Source organism: Passer domesticus, chromosome 3 (assembly GCF_036417665.1).
Source record: "Passer domesticus isolate bPasDom1 chromosome 3, bPasDom1.hap1, whole genome shotgun sequence".
Taxonomy (NCBI): domain Eukaryota; kingdom Metazoa; phylum Chordata; class Aves; order Passeriformes; family Passeridae; genus Passer; species Passer domesticus.
This window is the reverse complement of record NC_087476.1, coordinates 109,879,963-109,905,588: the sequence shown is the minus strand read 5'-3', so window position 1 is coordinate 109,905,588 and position 25,626 is coordinate 109,879,963. Positions and strand designations below refer to the sequence as shown.

General features: G+C 49.7%; 1 protein-coding gene and 1 long non-coding RNA gene across 7 annotated transcripts in view; one reads left to right on the top strand and one right to left on the bottom strand.

Moving 5' to 3' along the window:
• SLC8A1 (solute carrier family 8 member A1) overlaps positions 1 to 25,626 on the bottom strand; it is a 104,188-nt gene that overhangs the window by 5,351 nt on the left and 73,211 nt on the right. For 2 of the 6 annotated variants that reach the window (XM_064415049.1, XM_064415050.1), the window contains 4 exons: positions 8,398 to 8,501; positions 5,512 to 5,529; positions 3,746 to 3,876; positions 3,037 to 3,136 (listed from right to left, as the gene is read on the bottom strand). In XM_064415049.1, the coding sequence (XP_064271119.1) occupies positions 3,037 to 3,136; positions 3,746 to 3,876; positions 5,512 to 5,529; positions 8,398 to 8,501 (353 nt within the window). Of the gene's footprint in view, positions 1 to 3,036; positions 3,137 to 3,745; positions 3,877 to 4,690; positions 4,760 to 5,387; positions 5,403 to 5,511; positions 5,530 to 6,272; positions 6,294 to 8,397; positions 8,502 to 8,843; positions 8,951 to 25,626 lie in introns of all 6 variants that reach the window. The other 4 variants (XM_064415051.1, XM_064415047.1, XM_064415046.1 and 1 more) reach the window with 4 other exon arrangements.
• Positions 5,344 to 22,426, top strand: LOC135297471 (uncharacterized). Its single transcript, XR_010359469.1, has 4 exons — positions 5,344 to 5,450; positions 15,549 to 15,682; positions 21,221 to 21,450; positions 22,261 to 22,426. It is a non-coding gene; the product is annotated as an uncharacterized LOC135297471 (long non-coding RNA).

Genomic DNA, 25,626 nt, shown 5'->3' with positions numbered 1-25,626 from the left:
GCTGAGCTGCTCTGGTGCTTCACCTTACCTTTGCTGCAAACCAGGATCAAGTAATGGACTTTTGCCTGCTCTAAAGCCTCCCTGCTCAATCACTGCTGGCTGTGCTTCCCTGCTGCATTTCTCTGCCCCTTCTCATGCTTCCCTGTAAGCTCTGGTTGCCTGTTCCTTGATGTCTGGTCTCTCCTCGGTCAGTGGGAACTCCCTTTCCTGCTCCAGGCATTGGCACCTCACCTGTCTCTGCAAAAACACTTGGCATCCAGCCTACAGGGAGTCCCCACGGTGTGGGGGTGACCCCACCAGGGAGCCCACTGGGGCTGCTGACCCCTTGCCTGACTCCTGCAGCTCTGAGGAGCTGTCTGGAGAGCCTGTGGCCAGCCTGTGCCTGGGGCAAACTGCATGGCAACTGTGGGGCTTCCCCAGCCTGGCACAGTGCACAGCATCACTGCTGGGGCACAGTCAAAAACTCCTCCTGCTCACACTGGAACCACTCCCAGACTTGAAGGGGAGGTGACACTTTTCCAACTAAGCCAGTGGGAGCTTTCCTGCTGCCCTTAAGAAACAAGGATGAGTTTCTAAGTCAAAAATGTTTGGGATTCCAAGGCTAAGTCATACTAAAGATATCCCTTGCATTTTGTGTGGTGATTTTCCACGTCTTTGATGCTTTTTGTTTTCCCCCCAAGGATGTGGACCACAAGGTCTCCCTGCATGGCTGTAGAAAGAAGCTCCTCAGCAGTGGGAAGATGCAAGCTCTGGAGCTTCAAACTCTCTATGGCAGAAACAGCAGCTAATCAGTGTTATTATTTTGGTAGATATAAATATCTATTTCTCTGCATTGTTGTGAAGATAAGGAGTAGTTTTCCAGCCTGGAAAGCCTGTGTTTGCCTGTGTTTTCCCTCAATGTGCAAAGGCTGCTAATGGCAGGATACACCATGCTGTGCTCATGCTGTAATTCTGCAGCAGGTATTTCAATCCTCTGCCAAGCTCAGGGTGGCATCAGGACTGCTATGGACCTGAATCTTTACAGAGATGATGAAACAGACTGAAAAATGAACATGAATGCCACTGTCATAGCACTCATCTATATCTGCCTATCATTTTGTCAAGCAGCCATGATGTCTCTGTTTTGAAGAGATGGCCAGATCTTGTGGAGGTGACTTGAAACACAGAGTGGCCTTGGATGGTGACCCAGGAGTGCATTCAGAAACAGGCCTGCAAGCCCCAGAACGTTTTTGCTGTGGAGGAAACTTTATAGCTTTGGGAGCAGACTAAAGGAGCTGAGTGACAGGCTCTGGACAGCCCAGAATGGCACAGCACAGTGTGGCACAGCCTTGTCTGCACCTGCACTGCCCTTCCACAGACCTGACCTTCTGCTACTCCCTCCCCCTGCAAACACTGCCCTGAGTCATCATTGGGTGGGAAATGGGGGTTTAATGTTTCTTTCCTCAGCTGGGATGGTACATTTTGAAGTGGTGATGGCGGACTTTCACCTGGTATCCAGGGTGAGCTGTGGGGGAAAAACTCAAACCCAACCTCCAGTGCTTAAGGCATTTTAACTTATCTGGCACAAAGCTTGAGGAGGTAAAGCCTGGGTACCTCCAGAGGTCAGAAACAAACTACTACTGAGATCCACAACTGCAAGGGACAGCTCATGTCCACCAAAATGCATCCCACTTATTAAATGCTTGGTAATCATTTGTTAGCTCTGATCATGGCTGTATATTCAAGACACGGGGGCAACAGGGTTTCCACATAACTGCAGTCTTTATGTGTGTCACAGAAACGGGATCCAATCATCAGTGACTATCTTTACTTTAACATGGGATGCAATTACATAATTGGTTCTGGCATAGATTAGTTTAGCCATATTAGCTACAAAACCTGCAGCAAGGATTGTCTTGCATGATAAGTTCATGCTGAATCCAAAATAATGGGAGGCTCTTGCCTGGAGGCTCTGGGCAGAGCTGTGCTACAAGAGGAGGGATCACAATCTGAGGAGAAAGCTGCTGCACAGCGTCCTGCCCTTGTTTTCCAGAGGAAGAGGGTAAATAGTACTGCCATCATTTTTAATTACCTGGTGATGGGCAGAGGTTACCTTGTACAGCAGAGTTAGAGGTAGGAAGCTGAGCGCTCCCCCATGCATTTCAGTGCACAATTAGCCAGATGAGAGGTAATTGCCTTCCTCAGGGATTTAATTTAAGCAGGTTGATTTTGCCCTAATGTGTGCACACACAGCCCAGGCTGGGCTGTGAGGTTGTAACATCCAGCCAGTAAGTAACAGGGTTTCCAGCTGTTAAAACAACATCTGGAGGTGACCTTCTTTCTTCCTTCTTCCACATGTATGGGAATGATAACATATCCTGTACTGGTAAACATGGCACTGGCACCTGCGAGAATGGCACAGCAAGGCATTTGAGGGAAAGGCAGTTCTGCAAGGGAGGGAAGATAAGATGACACAGGATCTGGTTCAGCCAGAGATATGATGTGCTGCTGCAGCTATTGGGCTGCTGAGCCATAATCCTCCAGCCACAGCTGGCTGGGGCAGCAGGAGTTCCAGAAAGCAGGGCAAGGGAAAATTTTGTCAAGGGAAAATTTTGGCTCAGAGAGAGTGAGTTCCTTCAGGGTTTGCACCCTCACTATTGCGTTGTCCTCACCACAGAGGTATAGGGAGAACCAGGGAAGGGGAGCACTGTTGCTTCACACCAGCCTTATTTATGCCACTCTGAATTTCCACACTGTGTTCTCCTCCCAGATCTCTCCCACTGAACTGACTTTTCCCCCTCTGCCGTCTGCTACCAGCCAAGGTGTTGCTCTGCCTGGCGCTACAGACACACTTCACGCAGAAGGTTTCCTACACATGAGACAAGGTGCCCTCACAAAAGGCTTTAATCAGCTGCCTTATTTATGCAGACGCTGTAAATAACTCTGCCACCTGCTTTGCCTCCTGCTGCTCCACTACAGTCTGTGTTACTGATGCAGCCAAGCCGAGCCGAGCGCGAGGGTGATCGTAATTCACCTGGAGCTGTGGCCCAAACTCACCCGCGCTGACAGTAATGGCCTCAATAAACTGCTCCCTCCAGCTGTTTGTGCCAACCACCAGGGCCAGGTTCGTCTTCTTAATGAGCTTGTCCACCGTGTTCTGTGGATGGAGACGCAGAGCAGACAATTAGGGGCTGGAGATTGGAGATACCGGGCTAAAACCAGTGCCACTGCTTATGGGCATGTGTTTATGGAACAAGCTTAGCAGATTTTAAGCTCGAGACCCAAATGTAAGTACTTGCAATTCCTTTTGCTGCTGCTAAAAAAGACCTTTGGAAAACTGCTCATGGGTGGGAGTTCGAACCATCTCAGAGACACAGTAAGGGTGGCCTATTAGATTTTTATACTACAGAAAAATGGAAAAGATAATGAAATGGCCAGTTTTCAGCTCTTGGCCTGGCACGTGCATTCACAGCAGCTGAGCTGCACAACCATTACTTGCATTTGGGGTTATCAGCCCTTTGCACTGGGAATGCTAGGCTTGGGGCTCACTCAAGGCTGCCTGTAAGTAGGAGCAGTGTGTAGAACTCACTGTGAGAACAGGGGCAGGTTTTAAAGCAACCTGCAGCATTCCCCATCTCCTGTTTCCTGTGTGTGATTCCACACACTGCCTCACTTTGCTCCAATACCATCAATGTGTGCCTCCCTGTGCTGTGCCAACCCAAAAGGAGGGGGGAAGAAGAACAGGGATGCAGGATGTGAGCAGTACCTTGAACTCATAGGATTCCTCAATGATGATCTCGAGTTTGGTGTGCTCCCCCAGGACCGGGCGCCCCATCTCTGCGATCCGACGCTCTTCCTCCTCCTTGCTGGTCAGTGGCTGCTTTTCCTCATTCTCCTCTGCAAAGCAAAGAGCCCATGGGTGATCCAGGCCCAGCTGGTCACTCTGGATCTGGCCTCCTGTCAGAGGGGGAGGTCAGGAGGCCTCTGGGTGGGAGCGTGAGCGACAGAACAGTGGAGAAGGAGTTCATGGAGCAACAGACAGGATAGTTCTATGAAACGCTACTAAGAAGTCTGCAACTCATCCAATCTCAGAGGAGTCCTGCTCATCCTGAGCCTGGGGAATAGCTTATGGCTTGGCAATTGCTGCTTCTCCCACTGGGCTGCTGGGAAGGGGAAAGATCAGCACTAAGGCTGCTCCATTCCCCAGCACTCCAGGTCAGCACTGAGTACAGTCAGGGCAATTCCACCAGCCTGTTACAGTAAGAGAGCTCTATCAGCAGCCCCTGGGCTGAGACACAGATGAAATCTTGGCTGTGCCTCCTTCTGAGCAGGGCTTTGCCTTGGAGAGGGGGCTGGCAGCCAATGCCTGCTGTGATGGTGGGGCTGGAGGGAAGAGCACAGATGTAAGAAGCCATCCACAGGCCAATGCCTGGCTCCAAACCCTAAAAGAGGAGGCAGCAAGAGGGACTACAAGATCAGTGAAGCAGGTCTGCACCTCCACTGTCATCTGTGCGACCTCTGGGGCATGGGGACTGCAGGCAGCATGCCCTTTGTCACCGTCCCTCGTGCAGAGCCCACTGAACGCCCTTCCAGTCCACCTGAGGGATGGGCAGAGGAATATCAGGGCTATAAAGGACTGGAGTTAATCTGTCCGTAGGCAAACAGCCCAGTCAGTCCATGTGAGACTGACATGGTGCCACACCACAGGTACCTTGGATGGAGACCACGGTGCAAGGAAGAGGATGATCTCTAGCCTGGACCTTCCTGAAGACAGGCTTGCCTATTAAAGTGATCAGCAGGAGATCAGCAGGGGGGACTGCACACACTCCACAAGCTGTCCCCGTGCAGTTAGTGAACTCCATTCTTATGTCACACAGGGTTAGTGCTGTTCCCTTGCTGGATGTCACTTGTCTGTTTAGGTGGTACAGAGTTGAGGGAAAGCCCTTCTGCAGGCCAAAGAGACCTGCCTTGGAGCCAGAGCCTCCCAAATCTGAACTGTGTTTCCAGGGCTCCTGAGGGGCAATGTGTGGGACCCAGGACCTTCCCATCCCGTGTTGTTGAGCTGAAGGAGGGAAGCTTGGCTGGCTCATGCCGGAGGAGCCAGCCATGCTTTTGGGAAGGGCAGGGGCTGCTCATCTGAAGCAGCCATGGCGTCCTGCACCTCCTGCATGCCCGGGCACCTGGCTCAGGCCTGGGGAGTGAGGGAAGAGCCCTGTGCTCATGGAGGGGACAACTGGACCGAACGGAGAAGCCCACCCTGCTCCAAGACAAATGCTTGTCGCTTGGGGGGTGACAGGCCACCCTCCCCGAGGCGGGTTAGGCGTGTGGCAGGCAGAGCACTCTGTGAGAGGACACGGTGTTAGCGGGACGGGCCGCGCCGGGCAGGCCGCGGCTCAGCGCCTGCTTACCGCTCCAGAGTTTCCCTCCAGGACAGAACCAAAGCAAAGAGGAAACCAAGAGGAAAGAGCAGGGTGAGCACATGGCCATTAAGAGAAAGGAACAGGGGGACAGGGGAAGAGTAGAAATCCATACCTGTGATGGTGAAGCCACCTAGATGAAACCAAAAATGAGAAAAAGGGAGAGAGAGAGAGAGAAAATAAATGAGGATTAGCATTTGCACATCAACATAGACATGGTGGTCCTTCCCTGCCCCACTGTGGACATGGGGTCTGCTCCCCAACACACACCCCAGGGATAGTGTGGGGAGACCTGAGCACAGGCTTTTCAACCCACATCTGCAAGCTGCCACCCCTTGGTGTCCAATATATGTTGTGGAAGGGGTGAAATCTGTCCTGGGGCTGCAATGCGTGGGGAACAAGGGTGCCCACTCCCCACTGTGGAGGTGGCCAAGAAGGAAATTTAAAGGTTGCTTAGGCTCTAAGTCTCCCCAAGATAGGAGGCAAAGTTTGTACTCTTCAAAAAGGATTGGCCAACTTTCCTGCCCAGCAACAAGCATCTCTCAGTCTCCAGGAAATCCTGTTTTGCCACACCAGTTTGGAGGTGATGGGTTCATTTGTATGGCACAGGTTTGTATCTTGGGGTGCTGGCAGGTTTACTCTGGCTGCAACAGCATCACCCCCCCAAAAAAATGCTCCTTGCACCACCTCTTAATATTGGTGACTTTGGGGCTCTACTCCAAGGAAAGATGGGGTATGAGGTACCTGAGCTGGCTTAAACAGTGCTGACCACCCTAAAAGAGAATGCTGTGAGCAAAGAAAAACATCAAGCAAAATTGACTGTCTTCCAAAGATACGCAAACCAGAAAAATGGAAAAGAAAAATGAATGCGCTTACCAAGCTCATTCAACAACAGGGCTGTGAAGGAGACAGAGACAAACACAGAAGAAGAAAAGTAAATGAATAATGAAATCAAAAGGGATATCCACAGAAAGACACCAGATCCCAGGGCAGAGATTTCAGATCTGTAAAGCTGCAGGATACCATTAGTGTTAAGAGAAAGACACTAAACAGAAATGCTTCATGGGATTGTGGATTTAAAATAAAAACCACTGCAAACAAGGGGTGGATATGGGATTAAAAGACACACTCCAAAAAATTCATTTTTCCCCTTTGAATTGTATGTGCAAGATCTTCCATTGGTCTCAGAGGCAGTTCTGCCCTGGGGGAGGGGACACAAAATGTCCCATGTGCAGCAGCTACTGGCTTTGACCTCCTCCAGCTGCCTGATGGGGAGCAATGGCTCCAGTGGCAGCTGCACTTTTGGCATAGACAATGAGAGAAGAAAAGTCTGTGGCAAGGCTTGGCTCAAGGGTCTTGTTGCTCAACATTTTATATCTCCAAAACGAAAGAAAAAGCCTCTCCCTTAGTGTCCTGGTGGCTCTTGGGCCCCACCACAGCCCAGCGGTGACATTTCAGAGATGCCCTCGTCTCTCTGAGCACACTGCTCCTCGTACTTCGCTGCTTCTTTTACCAAACCAAGTACAAAGAAACCAGTTTAAAAGAAAAAAAAAAGTTAAAAATTGCATGGCCAAAGCAGCAAAGAGCTGCTTTAAATAGTACTTTAAAGTTTTGTCTTGCCTTCCACTTAGTGAGCTGTCAAGCCTGAGCTTCTCTCAGGTTTCCCCGGTTATCTTTGTGACCAGGAAGATAAGAATTTGTTTTCCTTTTCCTTTTCCTTTTAATTTTAGATAAAACTTTCATCTGGGATCTTCAGAGCTGGGACCACAATTTTTAAACCTTGGATCTGGAAAGCATGTTTGCTCCTGCTGGACTTGCAAAGCTGAGCCCACACTGGTCCCTGTGGGCAAGGATGGAGCTGCTGAGTTGAGTTGTCCATGTGTATGTAATTTTATCCTGGCAGTACTGTCCATGCTCCACAGATGCCACCAGCTCCATTTAATGACACAGACCCCACCTGCAGTGCCTGAGTCATGCCAGTGTCTGACTTTTTAGCCCAGCTTTTGTTAGGTAGTCACGTTAACCAGCAGGGAAGCTGATGCAGGGAATGATGCAGCTCACTTAGCACTTGAGCTGAAGAGGAACGTGGCATGTTCCCACTCAATATGGGGACCACTGATGGCCCTCTCTGTTCTGATCAAAAAAATATTACAGCCTAATGCCTTCTGGAGGGAGAGCTGATGTCCCAAAAACTAGAAAGCAGCTCCACAGCAGACAGACCAAATCTTCTGCAGAGGTTTAACAATGGTCCATCTCTTAAGTAACTCTAAAAGTGCTTCTTGCTCAGCCACCAGTAGTGTGCAGAACCAGCTGCTGCCATTAATCCTCATTTAATTTTCTAGCAGAAAAAAAAAAGCATGGGAAAATAGGTGAACTCTGTCTTTTTGGGAAGTTTGGCTTTTGGTTTAGAAATGTGATGAAAGAGGAAATTGTTTTTATTATTCCTGTGAGAAGCTATTATCCAATGCAGAGCCATGAAACTTCATTTGAGCATAACCTGATTTACCTAAACTGATTGCATCTCATGATATTACCTACTTGGGCTGTGATTTTCGTCTATTTTCGGATCTTAGTGCCAGCATAAAAAGGCTAAAATTACTGCTCTGGCCATGCATTTTATCTCAAGTGAAAGCTGTTTTATCTTCTGATAAAAATGATGCAGCGTTGCCCTTTTTACTTGTCGAGGCTGTTCTCTCTGATTAAATGAAGGCACAGCAGGGCAGCATTCCCAAAATGTCTCTGGGGGCTGGTGACGTTCCCCGTCCCCTGCCCGGGTGCTCCAGGGTGGTGCCAGGAGCACTCCTAGCTCCCTGGGGTGGGATGGAGTCCTCTCCAAATGAAAGAGGAAAGAAAACAGAGCAAAAAGGTGCAGCGGCCAAGCTTCAGAGGAGGGAGGGCAAAACGGCCAGGAGCCAAAGTGCGAGGAGAAAGGAGTGTGAGAGTAGGGAGACACAGAGAAAGCGGCAGCGCCTCGAGAGCTGGTCTGGTTTTACTCTCACACCTTTCACTCCTCGTCGTAGCCACACCGGGTCCCCAAGCACAAGGAAGAAACTGCACTCTTTCTCATACTCCTCACGGTCAAGTACTCTAAGGGTAATGAATTTCCTGTGGGAACACAAGACAAAGGCAAACACATGATTGGCATCGCACACGCATGCAGGTCACGTCCGCCCGGGTGCTGTGGTGACAGAGATGGTTGGCTGGGGGAAAGGGGCTGCACATCCCCCCTGGGGCATATGGGGAAGGGCAGGAGCATCCTCAGCACCAGGCCCAGGTCGTGCCTTGGTGGCCTGGGGACAGGCTGTGCTCAGGGGGGACGGGGAGTGGCCTTGCTCCTGCCCTTTTCCATAGGCACCGGGGATGTGAGCTCGGTGTTGCAGGTGCCAGACATGAGTGAGCCAGACAGGGACACACAGGCTGGGCTCAGCCCCGGAGCACATCCCCCACCTTTCTTCTCACTCATCTCCACCAGCCGGGGCTCCCCGATCTCTAGGTAGAAGGTCTTGTTTTTCTCATACTCCTCATCATCTATCACCTTGATTGATATCGTTTTGCTGGAACAGAGAAGAAGAAATAGAGATTCAAGAGTAAGGGGGGAAAAGGGAGGAGGAGAAACAGGGAGCACAACAGGAGAAGGAGAAGAAGGTAGAAGAGGAAGGTGAAAAGAGCAGGAAAAGGGGGCTGTGGACAGAAAACAGTGGTTTTGCTGGCACAGGCTGGAGGGACAGCACAGTCAAAAGCAAAGGGCAGGAGCCAATGGGCCAAGCTTGCCTCAGGATGGGCATGGACCACAGAGCACCAGCAGCCTGCAGGTGCCATCCTCCCTGGCATGGCCAGGCTGGGCCAACCTCTCCCAGAGGTGTCTTGGCAAGACATGTCCCTTTCCAAAAACCTGTGGTATCGAACAGCCCCTTGGCAGCTTGCACACGTTGCACGGGCACAAGCACTGGGAACCAGCACAGACCAAACCCCTGGAAGCATGATGCACTGCTCAGGCTTGGGCATGGAAGAGGCTCTGTCTCCCCAGGCTCAGCAGATTCATGAACAACATCATGATCAGCTGCTCAGTTTGGGCTTTGGAGGCTCTGATTTACAAGCTCGAAAGGGATGTTGGAGTCAGGACTTTTTCTGTGAAGGGAATGCAAAAGAAAAATGGCCTTTCTGGTTAGGGCAGGCACATGGAAAGCGTCACTGATGGTGGGATTTTACTTCTTAAATTTTACTTTACAAGCAGCACACCCTTTCCTAAACCTTCAAGGTTTAGTCCTAGTCCTCTCCCATTAGAGAGCTGAGCAGCAATGCTCTCTCACATGACCCAGGGGTTGCTGAATTTGCCCCTGGAACATCATCAGGACAGTCTGAAGGCAGAGTCACTGCTCAGAGCACAGCCACAAGCACACACCACAGAAGCTGAAAGCCTCACAGGAGGCTGCGGCCACCAGGAGAGAGATTTGCTCCTTGAGTTACCCAATGAAGTAAAAACTGCTCTTCCAGAGGAAGAAAATTAGCACAGAGGTGTTTCAGCTCTTTTCAGGGACTCAGAAACAGCTGGCTGAAAGCTGCTCACCAGAAGGTGACCAAACCTGGGGTACAAACATGGGGTGGCAGACCTGTGCTACCGTGGTCCTTCCTACAGCAAAGCCATTGCAAGGACAACACAGACAGAAATCCAGCACCTCTGCTCCTCCCTGGAGGCTCTGCTCACTGTCCTGGCACTGCCGTGGGGACAGGACCTCCTCCTGGCTCTCATCTCGATCCAGACAAGTAACAGCACAAAACAAAAAGCCAAGGCAGTGATTGTAGTCCTGTGTTTGCTTCTGCCTGGGTTTGCTTTCCCCCCACACGCAGCTGACAGCACTGCCCTCCTGTGAATGCTTTTACCTAAACCAGCTTTCCCACTGCTCCCTCCCTGCCCAAGCCTGAATGCCCTGTCCATCAAAGTCTCCCATCCCACCCCTGGCTCCTCTGCACTTTCCACGAGCACCCAGCACAAGCTGAAGCAGCCCCAAGGCTGCTCCAAGACATGATGAAGGAGGTTCTGCTGTTCCTGGCAGGTCCCAGCACTGAAAACCCATAAACATGGAAGAAAGCCACGCTCCAGGGGAGTGGAATTGAGGCCACACTGCCGTGATTTCTGGCTTTCTCCTCTCCTTGCACATCTGCACTGGCCACCCAGAGCCCCTCTGCTAAGCTGACAAGTATTTGGCAGCAGAGTCAACATTTTCTACTCATTCAGGGTAAATACCTCAAGCACTCGGAGGAACAGCCAGGATGATTTCTTGTGCTGTTTGCTGTGAGTCAGAAGTGTATTAAGTTTGCCCTTCATGCTTTTAATGAAACCATTTACTCAAGAGCAAGTGATGGCTGTGAAAAGTGTAACAATGCAGCACGGCTCAGTGTAATTGTATTTTATAATGAATATCTGTAATAATTTGTTCAGTTTGTAATTATTGCTGCAATAGGTTTGTACACAGGAAAAATGGTTACCAAGCAGGCAGCTGATCTTGCTTTGCGTTGATGAGTTAGGGGAAATTATCATGTATTAAAAAACTAATGAAGGATATAAAAATGCTCTCAGTTAAGCTTTCAAAGAGAACCTGATAGAATTACCAGAATGGCACAATTTCAGAAACATTACTAACAAAATCAATAATTTTCCTGACAGCTCCCATTAAAATGTACATTGCATCCTGGCCTCATGCAGGAAAAATCCCCTCAGGAAAGTTAATTAAGAGAGGTGCCTTCTTAAATTCTGAGGGCAGCAGAGACATCAAGACATAAACTTCCTATGGGTGTACTCTGGCTTGCCATGTGTGGCACGCCTCAAAGCCTCACAAAATAATTCTCCCTCACAAAAAGAAATCTGTGTGCCAATTAAAAAAAAAAATCTGATGCTTAGATGCAACAGCAATAGGACTTCAATAAAGCAGAATAACGGGGCTTTAAGTGCCACTGCCAGGAGGTGGTGGTGTTATGCAGTTTTCCAAGTGATCATTCCAGGGTGTGAACAAGTGCCCTGTGCTGGGCAGACTTGTGTGCTGCTGCTGTTTCTGCTGCACAAGGCTGCTGGGAAAATGGCTAGGCAGAACAAATGGCAAGTCTGCTCTCTGGGTGAATTTCCAATCAGCAAAAATTGCTGAGGCAAATTTGTCCCTGGGATGAGACTGCAATCCTGGAGGAAAGGATTACCTCTTAATGGTGTTTGAGAAACAGCAAGGATGTGAAAATAACACAGGCTATTGTTAGAGCGTGCCTGATCTCCATCAGAATTCCTGCCTGCTGCAGAGCCCCTTCCAGGGTCCTGCACACACCTGGCAGGGCTTGGTCAGTGCAAAGGAGGAGGGCCAGGCAACTGCACCTTTCATCCTGCACTAGAGTAAGGACTGCTGGCTACAGCAGTCTAGGACAGGCACTGATGTCCCGCTGCTCCTGCTGGACCCTTCCATGTGGTCCCTGCTTCTCACTCCTCTCCCAGGTCCAGGACGTGGTGGGAATGAGGTGGAGCGTGGGCAGAGCCAGGATGGCAGCCTGAGGCTCACAGAGCAAGCACAGCACTGCCTGCAGCATCTGTCCCTGGGCTTTCCCAGCTGGACACAGCAGGATGGGGAGATCAGAGGCCCCACAGCACGAGTGCCTGCTGAAATTTGTATTTAAGATCTCTGCCTCCTGTGCCTCAGGGGCTCTTCCAGAAAAAGCTATGATAGTGCATAACAGAAAACCAAAGGGAGACTTCTTAGCACCCTGAAACCCCTCATGCTGTGTCACTGCAGGGCCAGGATCCAGGAGTCCCAAAGCCAAAAGACACAGGGGAAAAACCAAAGGATAAAAGCAGCCTCTAAACCATTACACATTTTCTTCACCTCGTGGAAATCTGGAGTCCATACAGAGGGTGTTTCCAAGCTGCCCCTTGTAGACAGAGGCCAAGAATCAGCTTTGATTTGGGGCTGACAGTGGTGTTTCTGCCATAACCTAATGTCTGCAGGATTTAAGGGTATTTAAGCCAAACACTCAAGATCCTATGAGTGCACAACACCACAGCCCTTGAAACAGCTGGATTGGTTTTTTCCTCTTTTGACCCTCAGTCATGCTGCATATAGGAAAGAACAATTTCTGAAGAATCACGGGGAATCCTGTGTTGAAAAAATCACCAGTCCTGACACATCTCCCTGTTCCTTCCTCCAGTTATACCATGGAGCAAGTTAGCAGCAAACCAGGGCTGGTGCTGCTGGGTTTTCCTTGCACTGGTGTTGGGTCCATCTCACCTGAGCTAAGGAGCCCTGCTCTGCCATGGAGACTGAGGGCATCCATCACCCATCTGATGTCTGTCAACACTTCTGTGCCAGAAACGGCACTTCCCTGAGTCTGCAGTGCAAGCAATTGCTGAGGGAAGGAATTTCATCTCATTTCTGTATACTGGAAATCAAAGAGTAAACAGGTCTTGCAGAATTTCAGCTCCACCTCTTCTCTTGCAGACACTCAGCAGCAACAGGAGAGGGGTGGTGACTTTGTGGACTTGTCATACAAAGCTCTGCCCTCGCTCTCTATCAGGACTTACTTTTCATTTCAAACCATGCTACTTCATTCAAACTAAAGAGGTCTTTTATCACAGCATTCTCACACATAACCCTTAGTTGCAACAGCCCATGGAAAAGTCCTCTTGGCTGGTGATGCTCTAGGGAAGAGCTGCTACAGCAATGTACAATGGCAAAAGCAGGACAAGAAGAGAAGCAAAGCTTAGAGCAAAATGCCAGCTGGGGAAGGGACCCTGAGAGCAATCCCATGAGTGTGCAGGGACAGGTACATATGTAATGAGCTAGAACAGTCTGGCACAGGGTGCCAGGAGCAGATCTGGACAGAGATCAACAGCAAAATATTTCTCTATAAGTATTTTTTTGACCACAGGAGAGAAGATGAGCACAGCACGAGGCAAAGATATAAGGATCTGACTCCCAGCTCTCCTGTCTGCACTGGCCTTTTCTCTCAAGGGATCAAATGGCATCAGAAATGATTGGTGAGGATCTCCATGGACCTTTGCATTCCTTTTCAACCAAAACATCTGCACAGTCATGACACACCTGTAGAAATCCCAAGTGTATTTGCAAAAATCCTGCCATTCCCAATCTACACTGCACTGCTTAGCTCAATGAAATGGCAGAAACCCTCTCCTGGCTCAGACAAGCAACCAGCATTGCAAGGACCACGGGAGCCTGGAGGGCATCAGCAGCCAGCTCTGGAAAGATTCAGGCAGGACATGCTGGAGGACAGGGGACATCATCCAGGGCACTTCTTGGCAGGGCCAGATCTCCAGGAGCAGAGATGTCACAAGCCCAGCGCTCACTTCCTCAGCTCTCTGTCAGAACCACAGTCATGCCAGAGCTGGAATGGCCAGGAAGTTCTGCACACAGTCAGTGGTGGTGTCTCCAGTGGGCCAGGAAAACGACAAACACACAAGCAGCTGTCAGAGCAGTCAGTAACAAGCCTGCCCATGAGAACGTGGCACGCTGCTGCTGTCTGCACAGACACTTGTTCCTGAATCAACAGAGGGAATGATGCACTTCTGCAGCTTGTCACCCATCCAGCTTCCACTGATTGCCCAGGAGAGCCACAGGAGTAGCTTGGAGGATGTTCAGCTGCAGATTCACAGCTACAACATCCAGGCTGGGCAGTCAGGAGTGGGTTGTGCTGCCTAAGCCTGGTGCTGCCAGCCCTGATGTCCCAACAGACCAGCATTTCCCACCCAAGAGGGCCATCAGTTACACTGAGGGAATAGCCATGAGGGACACATGTTCTGGAGGTGACATTGCAGAGCCACGTCCATCGGTGCTGCCTGTCCTAGCACGGGCTCCCAGACTCCCACAGAACCCTGCCACACTGATTTCTCATACATCTGCCTGTCAGCCAGTCACTTCATCAGCTGCAGTTAGAGCTTGCCAAGAGAGATGGGCACATGGCTTGGGAAGATCCCAGCCTTGCTCAGGTCACTGGGCACTGGGCAGTGCCTGTGCAGAGGGGCTTTGGGGCAAGAAAACTCCAAAATCATCATCATCAACATCATCATCACAGCTGGGCACCACCTGAGCCAGAGGGCAGGGCCACATAAATGGGCCCCAGTCACAGTGAGGAGCCTGGACCAGACCCCCGGGCATGGCTGGAACCAACCACCAAGAGCAGCTTTCCTGCTCAAATTCCTGACAGATACTCGAGGAAGGAAGTTGCTTGTTGCTGGGAAGAAAAGGAGGTGATGGGGCTTTTCTTTCACCAGCTGACAACAAAATTTCACCTTATGGTGAGGAGGTGGCAGCCTCATGTACAGAGAGACACCCAGGTCCATGGTGGAGGTGCTTGTGCCAGCCACAGGGTGGGTCTGTGTGTGGTGGGGGACACAGGTGAGGGTGCAGGGAAAAACTTTCCTGAGGGACAAAAGAAGGGCAGAAATGGGCCAGATTATGTGAAAGACCTCGTGCCACACGTGTTTTTAGCTGTTCAACAGCGGTCTTTGGCAGAGGAGAGGGTTTGTCAGGGTTTCTGTCCCCACTGATGGGTTCCCATCTGTGTAAGATGTCCCATGAGTCACCCATGCAGGATCCTTTGCCAAACCAAGCCTTGCTGACATGAAATGTCTGTACTTAATGAAAATTCTGCCTGCAGCACACTGCAAACATGACAGGGAGGGAAAAGGAAAACCTGCCTGAAACGAAGCATGACGCATGCTTTGGGAAGTATGGATGTGAGCTGATCTGAAGTGGCAGCTTGGTGTGCTGGTCCAGCAGCCCAGGTCTGCATGGGGCTTCACACTCCAATGCCTCCCAAAACAATCGAGCAAACCAGCCTGGACACTGCAGACAAGGGGAGGGGGAAGTGGAAATGGTCTCTCTATACCTTCCCCCCACCTCTGGAGCCAAAATTCATATGGCTCCTCTCATTTTCTTGTATGACTTCCACCTCTTTCCCCAAGGTCTCCTGCATCAATCAGACCGCAGGGCTGTGTTGTCATTTCCATGTCTGCATAAACCAACTGCTCCCCTGGCCTCAGGATGTGCTGAGTTTAAATGACAACATACGGCTCAAATACATAACACCGTCCTGCTCCAGAGCATCACTACCAGGAAAAGCCTGGAAAAAGATCCAGCCTGCTCTTCCCTGCCCTTGCAGAAACACAAGGCATGAGAGGTGGTCTGCAGAGACAGGAAGACTGAGGGCTGTTGCTGCTCGAATAGCTGGGAGATGACAGGCACAGCTGATGCTCAGTGTCTCAGAAAATACTTTTCAGGAGCAACGATTGCCAGGTAAGATGATTTCACATGCCAGACTGAATGCTGCTTGACTCTCCTCCTAGGAAGACCATATTGAGAAGGATTTGTCAGATCAGAAATGTTTTTCTGGCAAATCCTCAATGTTTGCTCTGATGTGACTGTGAATTCTGTGCTCTGACTAATGCACTTCATCCATCTGCCAGTGTCACATCTTGCAAGGGACCAGCTGGATGAAGATGAATGGGACTCTCTTGATCTGCCCCAAACCAGTGCCTGAGCCTTCGGTCATGCTTAAATGTTTCCTCAGCTCCAGCTGTGGCCTCCTTTTCCACGGCTCTGGATGTGGTGACACCAGGAAAAAACTCTTTTCCTGCTTTTCCCCAGTCTCACTGCCATGCATGTCTAGTGATAATGATCCACAGCCCTTAAAGCTCCCAGAGTGCCTGCTGGAGGCAGGATCCCTGAGGGATCAAACAGAAGAGACCAATCTAAATCAGTGTCTGCAGCTCCAAGGACAGCTTGCCCAAAGAGTGCAATACCACTGATGACTAGGAGGGAAAACACATTTGATGTGAATTTGATCAAAAACACCCCCAGCAGCAATTACTTAAGGTACCTAGGAAAGCTGACAGAGTAGAAATAACTTCTCCCCTGGCTGTGCACAGCCCTGCCCATGCCAGCTGAAAACTGCATTAGTGCTGAAAAATCCAGCCTGTGCTGCAAGCAAAGGATTGACTGCCCAGAGCTCAGCCCAGCCCAACATCCTTGCTCAGTACAAAAGCCTGCAAATCCCACTTCTAAGCCTAAGGGTTAAGAGCCAAAATCTGGCATTTCCCCCTAGTCTGCCTTTCTGGGATTTTCTCTTGACTGACCTGGCTGGGCAGTCAGGTCTGTGAGTTGTCCAGGCAGGTAAATAAGGGGACAGAAACTTGGCACACAATTGCTTCTTGCACCCAAATACACATCCAGCTTTTCTTTGCAGCCAGGTTCCCCCTCATGACAATAATTGCTCTCACCTTTCAAATAAATATGACTGCTCTTCCCCTGTGCACCTGGATAGTTGCCATGACAATGCTCCTCAAACAGAAGACATCACTCTTATTTATATGGCTTTTGGCCTCCACAAAATGAATTTCAATGAGTGACTGCCAGCAAAAAAGGGCATTTTTGCAGTTCTGTAAATCATTTAGCAAACTTTGCTGAGTTAAACCTGACTAAACAAAACAGTGGGGACCACCAGAAATAATAGGTCAATATCTAACAGCCTGGCTTCAGCATCAGGAATCAGGATTCAAGGAAGCCCAAAATAATGTGCTGTGCATGAGCTGCTACAGCAAGACTTTGTATCAATCCTGGCAGTGTTTCTCTCCCAGGGAAGGCAGATTTCAATTCCTGCTTGCCTGGGTTTTGGGGCGAGGGAGAATTTCCCTTCTTATTTGGGAAGACACTTGACAAGGAGTCATGATTGTGCCCTGCCACTCTGCTAGGGCTGCTGACAGCCAGCTCTGCTTCTGGAAAAGCAGCTGTACATGGGAAAAGAAGGAGAATATGAGGAATGCTCAGTGACAGCAGAGGGCATGCGACAAAAATTCAAACGGCAAACATCAATACAGGATGTGCAGGTCTGCTTTCAAGAGAAGCATCCATGCTCAGCTCCATGCTCAGCCAGGCATGAGTCTGACTCCTCTTATTTGATGGCTGGCCCCAAAGATCAGGCCCTGCTTTTCCAGACACTCCTCTGAAATTCTTGGCTTGGTGACCCAGCAGCAGGATCAAAGCCTTCTGATGGTGTGGCAGGAACAAACACTTGGCCATCACTACATTTATCATCCCCTGCCCCGTGAAGGATTTCAAGACTTGGATAGTAGACTCACACTGAACTTTTATAAGAAGTTGTAAGTTATCCTCTGCCAGGGTTCTAGGGAGGCTCAAGTGGAATGCTCACAATTTAGCATTTTAAGTGACTGGATACAGAGTTCACCCCTGGTCCGGACTCCCTTTGGCAAGTCCCCCGTGCTGGGACAGTATCAGAGGCTACCTGATGGTATAAAAGACCAAGTGAAGTGTGTGGGTACCAGCACATGAAATGCTGTCATTATATAGACTTGAAACATCAGGGATGCTGGGATGCTGTGCAGGGATTTCTGAAAACCATCACCCAAGCTGAGAGCTATGCCCCAGTGCTGTCACTATGCCACAAGGAAAGCCCTGTGAGGGAGGTGATGCAGATCCTGCATTTGTCTTTTCCATCCAGGGATAAGGCCAGCAAGCTCAGACAACACCCCATGAAGTATTCAGCCATGCCCGGAGAGGGGCTGCTGCTGGGACAATGCTGCCTTAAGCAGGGACACTGTTTGGACCATTAAGTCAACAGATGACCCCAAAATCTCAAGTATGCACTAAAGGTGCTGCCTCATGTATTCACACTGCTATTTTCATCCTTTGGGGATGGCTCTGGCCAAGGAAAAGCATGTGCTAGGGTTGAGTACCAGCAGTGGGGTTCTTTGTCCCCAGCCCAGCAAATCTTCAGACAGCTTGGTAGTTGTTTGGTTTGTTGGTTTGTCTCCTTTCTTCCTTTTCAATGACTTACATCTCCAGAGCTGAGGTTGAAAAAAGCGTGTCAATTGAAATGGGATTTTTCCCCTGCCTTTTCAAACATCTTCAGGTTTTTAGGAATTGCCAGGGATTAATGCCCTTACCCCACAGAAACTGCTCTAAAAAGACCGAAGGACCCCAATGTCCTCAGGCAGGCGTGTGCAGGGCTGTGGGACCTGGCTGGAGGGTACTGCCACAGCAGGAGCCATTCCCTGCCCCTGCTGAAGGGTTTTGCCACTCTGGGGGCTGCAGCATCCTGATGAAGATTCTGCATTCCATCCCAGTGGAGCTTCCCTGCTGCTGGACACTCTGGAGATCAGGAGCATGTAGGCAGCTTCGGAAGTCACCATTCACACTGTGACTGACACACCACCTATTTTTATTTGTTTACTGCCAAATAAATTCAGTCGTGAAATACGTCCCTCTCGGCTGAAACTGTGGGCACAAAAACCCTTTAAAAGAGACACCAGATATCCTGAAGTCCCCAGTGATCAACAGGGTTAAAGCCTGTGACGGGAACAAAAAAGCAAACACAGGTTTGCCAAGGATCCCTCCCAGCGCTGAGATAGGCAGGAAACCAATCGGATGAGGAGCATGAAAAAATTCTGCTTCTGTCTCCAGTTACCAAGGAGATTGTTCAAACAAAGCTAAAATAAGAGGAACCAAGTGGCCAAGAGAAACGTGAGAGTGGAAGAGCCACTTGAATGCTTTGTGATGGCTTTGCTGGGCAGGGTGCCTGTGACGGGCTCAGCCTTGGCCAGCAGCTCTTCCTCTTTTCTCAGGGGAAAACTTCCATATCTTGGTTTGCATGTACCTGTGCGAAAATGACCAAGAGCTTTTAAAAATGGCAATACAGAAAACTGCCTGCCCACAGAGGTTTCAGCCACGTGCCAGCCCCATTTATGGCAATTGTGGCAGCAGGACACAGCACTCGATGGCCTCAGCCTGGACCTTTGTGTTCAGGTTCTCAGAGGAGATCTCCCTGTGGGAGCAAACTAAATCCATCTGTGTGTAGGGCTGAAAATTCCACCCTTTGTGGCCAGCTCAGCAGCCTCAGTGTCTGTCTATAAGATCAGAGGGCTGGCAGGTACATGGAATATGGGATGAAAAATTCCTACTGCAGAGCACCATGGACACACACGTGCTGGATTTGCTCCTGTAACAGTCACAGGATCACAGAATCATTTAGGTTGGAGAAGACATTTAAGATCATCAAGACCCACCGTTAAAGATCACGAGACAAGCACCACCACACTGTACAAGAAGACAGGGCTCTCTCCAGCCCCACCTCATGCCAGGGCTGCACAGGGGCTGCCTCAGGTCCAGCTGCACATTTCTCTTGTGCTGGGAACTGCAGATGTTACATGGAAGTGGCAATTCCCACACAAACCCCAGAGCCTGTAAGATGCTTTCCATCTCTCTGCAACTCTTAGTTAAGACAAGGAGAGAGAAAAGTTCCCAGATGCTGTTTCTCCAGCAGATCCTCATATCTTACACATGCTCATCCGGATGCCTGATGCAGTCAAGGGCTGTGAGTTAAAGGCAGTGCCTGTTGTTGAGCCTGCCCCCGACTTTCCACTATTTTAGAGTCTGTCTCAGCTGCTTGGTGCTTTGCCAGACTTTAGCCATTCAGAATGAAACTTTCCATGTAGAGTGGCCACTGCTGAGAGAGTAATGAAAAGCCCCACCGTCTCAGCTTTGGGAAAAAAAAGAAATGCTGCTCTGCCCATGCAAACATTTTTCCCCCAAACACTATATTGAGTAATTCTCTCTTCCTTATGCTTTGCTGCAGAGGATAAAACTTAGCAGAAGGATCTCTCTCTAGTGCTCAGGATGTGCCAATTTGCTTAAATTAGACCAAGTCCTAAGACTCTAAAAACTTGCAAAATGCGTAGGTTTCTTCAAACTGGCAGCTCAAAGTCTTGGAAGATTTAATCTGCTCTGGAAGTGCTCCATTCTTTCCCAGTGCCAAACCTGTTTTTGCACAGGCTGTGCCCTCAGCAGGGCTTTTCCTGTGCCTTGGAGCTGCTGGGGACCTGGGAGCTCTGGCAGCAGCAGGAAAGCTGGCTGGCCTGGGTACCCATGGCAGGGGCAACCATGGGGCCTGAGAAATTCCACAGCCATGCCTTCCCTCCTCCTCCTCCTCCTCCTCCTTTACTGCTGGCCTCTGAGCTACCAATGCCTCCAGGCACAAGGACTCTGCATCACAGACCTTGCATATTTGCTGTGAGGATGACAGGCTCTCTGCAGTATTTTTACCAGCTTGTGGAGGTAAATGATGATGACGCTTGCTGGGACACAGACACTTGCCCCCTCATACTCAGCCTGGGATCTGCAGGGGATGATTCTCCTTTTCTGTCCATCCTGATCCTGAGCTTGGCTTAGTGAGCCAGAGCTGCTGGGGAAAGCTAGAGTTTATCTCTGTCCAAAGTGCCTGGCTGGGTCAGTAGAACCTGCTCCCTTTGCTGTGTTCACTAGCTGCAGGAGGAGTGGTGCTACCAAAAAACCCTGCTGCTCCTGGGGAGGGCAATTTAATGCCAGACTTAGAAGCATTTAAAGCATGGAGAAGTGGAAACACACCTCAGTATTGTGCTCAGGAGTTTCTCCCTAGTGTGGGCCTGGTGGGAACCACTGGGATGGTTTAAGACCTGTTGGGTGCAAGGGAGGCCAAGGGAAAAATGATTTCCCAAAGAGTCCATCCAGTGCAAAGCTGGGGATGGAGAGAGAGACAGATAAAAGCAAAGCTAGCATGAGCTGCCTTTGGCTCCAGAAAGCCTCCCTAGTGATGGCAACTGCAGTATTGTAAAAGTAGCTTTTAAGAAGTGCTCTGAAGACACTGTCAGGATTCAAGGAAACCATAGCAAAGTGTAGTAAGAGAGGAAACCAAATTGACCAAAACAACGAGCCAGGAAATACAAGCTGCCTTTTGTATCTTGCCCCTTTTCCTTTCTGAAACTCATTTGCTTTTCCTTCAAGCATGGACAAGTGCTGGTGTGGGGCTATTAATGCTTTCAAAGAAGAGAATGAAATCTCAGCTGGAGACTCCATTCAAAGACAGGCTGAGGTGCCCTTCCAAATGCTCTGCAGTGCAGCTCCCCTGCTGCCATTTATCACATCAATTCACATCATCTCATCATGATACCTAGTTCCCCACTGAATATCAGGATGTGGAACTGACCATGAGCACATTTATTTACTACAGCCAGGTAGGAATCCTCTAGTAGCTACACACAGTTAAGTTTTATTTTCTCACCAGCGTTCACATTTTAAAGCTATTTAGGTTAAATTAAACCCTAACCTCAGCAGGGCTCAGGCATGGTGAGTCAGGGTTCCTGGCCATGTGCTGGAGTGGGATGGGACAGAAGCTGCAAGTGCACCCAAAGCCTCAGCCCATGGTACCATCATGGGCAGCAAAATGAGTGGGGACCCCAACCAAAGCTGAAGAGAAGACACAATCCAGTCAAATTTCCCCCTGCTTCAATCTGCAGCATGTTTTGACTGCATTTCAAAATGCATGGGGAAAATCTCAGCAGCAAGCAGGGGCTGAACCCGCAGAAGAGCTCTGAGTGTGGCAGCACCAGGAGAGCTGGGGTGAGCCCCAGCTCTGCATGCACAGGGCTCATGCTCAGCTGAGCCTGGGAGCCCAGGGGCAGCTGCAGCAGCCTCGGAGCTCCCCCTGGAAGTGAACATTTGCTCATGGCTGCTGTTTCCCCAGAGGCACCTTCGCAGAGCACGTTAGCAAAAGTCTCTAATTTTATTGGCACTACACAGGGAAGATGTCAGGGCATGGAAAAAAAAAAACAAACCCCAAAACAGTAAGAATTTGGAATGGTGCTGCATGCATTTTCTGAGAGAGATTTTCAATTTGCTGCCTCCTTTTCTGAAAGCTAGACAATATATCAAAGAACGTATTTGGGGTGGGGTTTTTGTGTGGTTTTGTTTTGGTCTTGTTTTGTTTATTTTATTTTTTTTTTAAAGAACCCTCTAGCAATGGTCTTTATTGTTTTCCAATTCAGAGCTGCCAGAGAGCCTGGAGGATTATTCTGCACAGAGCTATAAATGATGCCCCATATTAATGATTGCTTTCACTGATCTTTGGAGGAAAATTCCAGAGTGACTCGTGAAGATGAGATTTCCATTTCTACATCTCAAATAAACAGCTGCATGTCAAAATCCTAGAAATAGGCAGAAAAACATCTTTCCCAGCTCCCAGATAAAAATGCCCAAAGTATATTCCAAGTGGACAACGATTTGCCAGGAAAGCAGCAAACAAAAATGATTTCCAGCTGAAGAGGAGAGAACCCTGCACCACATCCTTGGGCAAGGGGGGCACCACAGCTTTTTCAGGGGGGCAGAAAATGCTGTCGTTTCCCACATGAAACAGCTGTGCCATGAAAAACATCAGAGGGAGGCTGGTTTGAAAGCTGAAGAAGGTGAGATTTACGTCTGATTCATAGAAGATCTGGGTACAGGCACCCATTCCTCTGGGTTTGCCATGGGGCAGAGCCACTCACAGCCCAGTCACTCCCCTGGTACACACCCTGTCTGTGTCCCACAAACAGCAGGGCCATGTATATTTAATAGGCACACACACACACAGGCACAGCCTGGAGGCACTCAGCCCCAGCACTTGCAGCTTCCTTGCTGGCTTGGGTTGCTTTTCCCTTTTTCAGTCTGGAGCAGCCCCGTTTCCCTTCTGCAATTCATGACCACCAGCCAGGCACAGGTAAGGGTTTGTCTTCCAGCACACTCAAGCCCTGTGAACACATTGAGTGGAGAAGGGCAGTGCCACAAGCAGCACAAACCTGTTTGCTGTCGTGACGGGACTTACACACACCACAAATTTTGTCCTTTATTACGTCTCCTCTATCCACTCTATTATTCATGATTCCAGCCTTGTTTTCTCAAGCTGCAGGGAAAGCCAAGAGCTAATCAGGACAAATAATTTTTGGGCTGGCAGCCTTCACCCACCAGCACACCATGGAGATACACTGGGTGCCAGGGGAGCCAGGATTTCCATTCCAGGGTTGTTATGAGCTCTAGAAAAATGCACAATATCCAGGCAAATCAGGACCAGCTGTGAAAGCTACAGCCATTGGGAAAAATTTGACAAGCCTGTAGGGCTTCCCCTTTTCCAGCACGTTGATAGCTACAGGAAACAGACACTTTTTAAAGTTTTCACAACCGGGTTTCAGGAGGACCCATCAGCCTCACTAAATATAATATTTCACTCTGTGAGACATTATTTATTTATTTCTCTTGGCCCTGCTGTCCCCACAAAGCTGCCTGGAAGTGAGGAAACTTGGCCTCACTGCATTTCAGACTGAAGCAATGCTCTGGATCTGCAAGCCAAAGGAAAACAGGAATCAAGTTAAAAATATGCACATACTTTTGTGTATATATCTATATGTGTTTATTCTTTGTAGCAAGGGTTTAGAACTTTTTTTGCATTTGACAGAATTGCAGGAAGGCCCTGGCAAACAAGAAAAAGAAGGCTGGGAAGTGAGAGATGTGCAAGGCCTGTTTGAGCTGTTTGTAACTGCTTGTTTAATAAAGATCTTTGCACATGATCCATGTATTGATGCACCCAAACCAGGTGCCACCCAAATTTGGTGAGTGCATTCAGCTGTTAGCTGATTTCCCACTTTCTCCACACTATTTGCTTCAGCTACATGCTTGGATCACAAGTAGGTTTGTCCAGCTCCTCTATGTGAACATTAAAAGTGCCCAAATGCCTCAGAGGAAAGAAAAATTACTGACTTTGGAGCTGGCTGTGCACACCAGCCATTTGCACCAATTTACATGAAATTTGCATTTCATCACCAATCATTACTCAAATGTGCAGAAAATATGGTTTTAATCAGCTCACTGTGGGCAAACAAAGTAATCTCTCTCCCAGTTTTAAGCCAGTGACCTTCTGTCCCAGCATCAGAAATGACATAAATTGCCAGTTGGATGGCCCAGGTCTTTCCCAGGAAAGCCAAGCCAAGCCAGCCTGAAGACACCAGGATATGCTGCTCAGCCCATTCACTCTCCTCTGGTTCCCTCTCCCTTGCAGTGATAATTTCTTCTAGGAAAAGAGGCACGGGACTCATCCCAGTGCTTCCAGAACAGATGGATTTGCTCTCAGCAGCCCCCTCCATCACTGGACAGTTCAGAATGTCCAGGGAACAACATTCAGGCTGTTATGAAGCCAAACACAGTTGACCACCAATGCACACTCGTTTTCCTGCCTTGCCTCCCTCCCTCCCCTCTCCTTGGGACACCCATGATGGCCTGGACTTTTTAGCCACATTCAAAAATGGATTTTGGCATAGTGTTCTTATTAGACATAGAAAGCTCTGGCCTGGAGCAGAATTCTGGGGACAGAAGTGGATGTTCATGAGCCCGGGCCCGAGACATCCAGCAGAGAAATCCCAGCTCCACTTGTGACGGACTCTATGAGGTCTCAGGAGAATGAGCCAGGCCAACATTTTGTTGCAGCCTTTGGAGGAGGATGCTGAAGTCACCAGTCAAGCTGGCCCAGTGCCCAGTGGCCAGTGTCACCCTAGTGGGCAATGGGCCAGTCCGGCAGCGCTGCAAATGCAGCCTTTTAAACAAAAGTATTGAACTGGATCGGGATGTCTGGCCTTAACAAGCCCAGATTAACCAAGGACTGACTCCTCTCTGCTGCTATTTTCAGCTTCCAAAAGCAGCCTGACCACGTGCTGCCCGACCGTGTCTGCCTGTGAACGCTCTCAGCCTGAACTGACTCAGAAAGGGGCTTGACACGAGTGTCCCTGTCTCTGTTACTCATCCCCAGTGTCCCCACGGTGCTGATCTGCCATCTCTCCCCATGCCATGCCCACTTCAGGCTGTGTTTCCATCCACACGACTGAGTGGGTGTCTCCAAACGTCGGTGGAGTGCTTCCCCAGGAGCTGCCTTGGAGCAGTGGTGCTGCCAGGCCCAGTGGGACGCTGCCCAGGTGTCTCCTCCGAGCCTCGGGTGCTTTGCTGATCTAACAGACTGCTCTACACACTGCCTCTCAGCTTCCTCTTGCCGAAAACATGACAAAACACACCTCTGCAAGCAGCAGCTGCTGGGGCTCATGCACCCAAACACCTCACCAGACAGGAGACCCATTGGGACTGAAGTGGCTGTGAGGCAGGAATGGCACGGCCACGCTGGATTTGACCGAGCAGCCTTGGCAGGTGCCAAGTGAAATGTCCCAGCCAGCTGGTGGCACGAGGAGGGCTGCTGGCACATCAGGATGTCCATATCTGCCTGGAACACTCTGGAGAAGTGATGTCCGGCTGGGTCCAAGCCAAACAGCTCCAGCTGCCTTTCTCTCAACACCTCCAGGGCTGAGTGCTGGCACACCAGGCAGGAATGCCATGTGCCT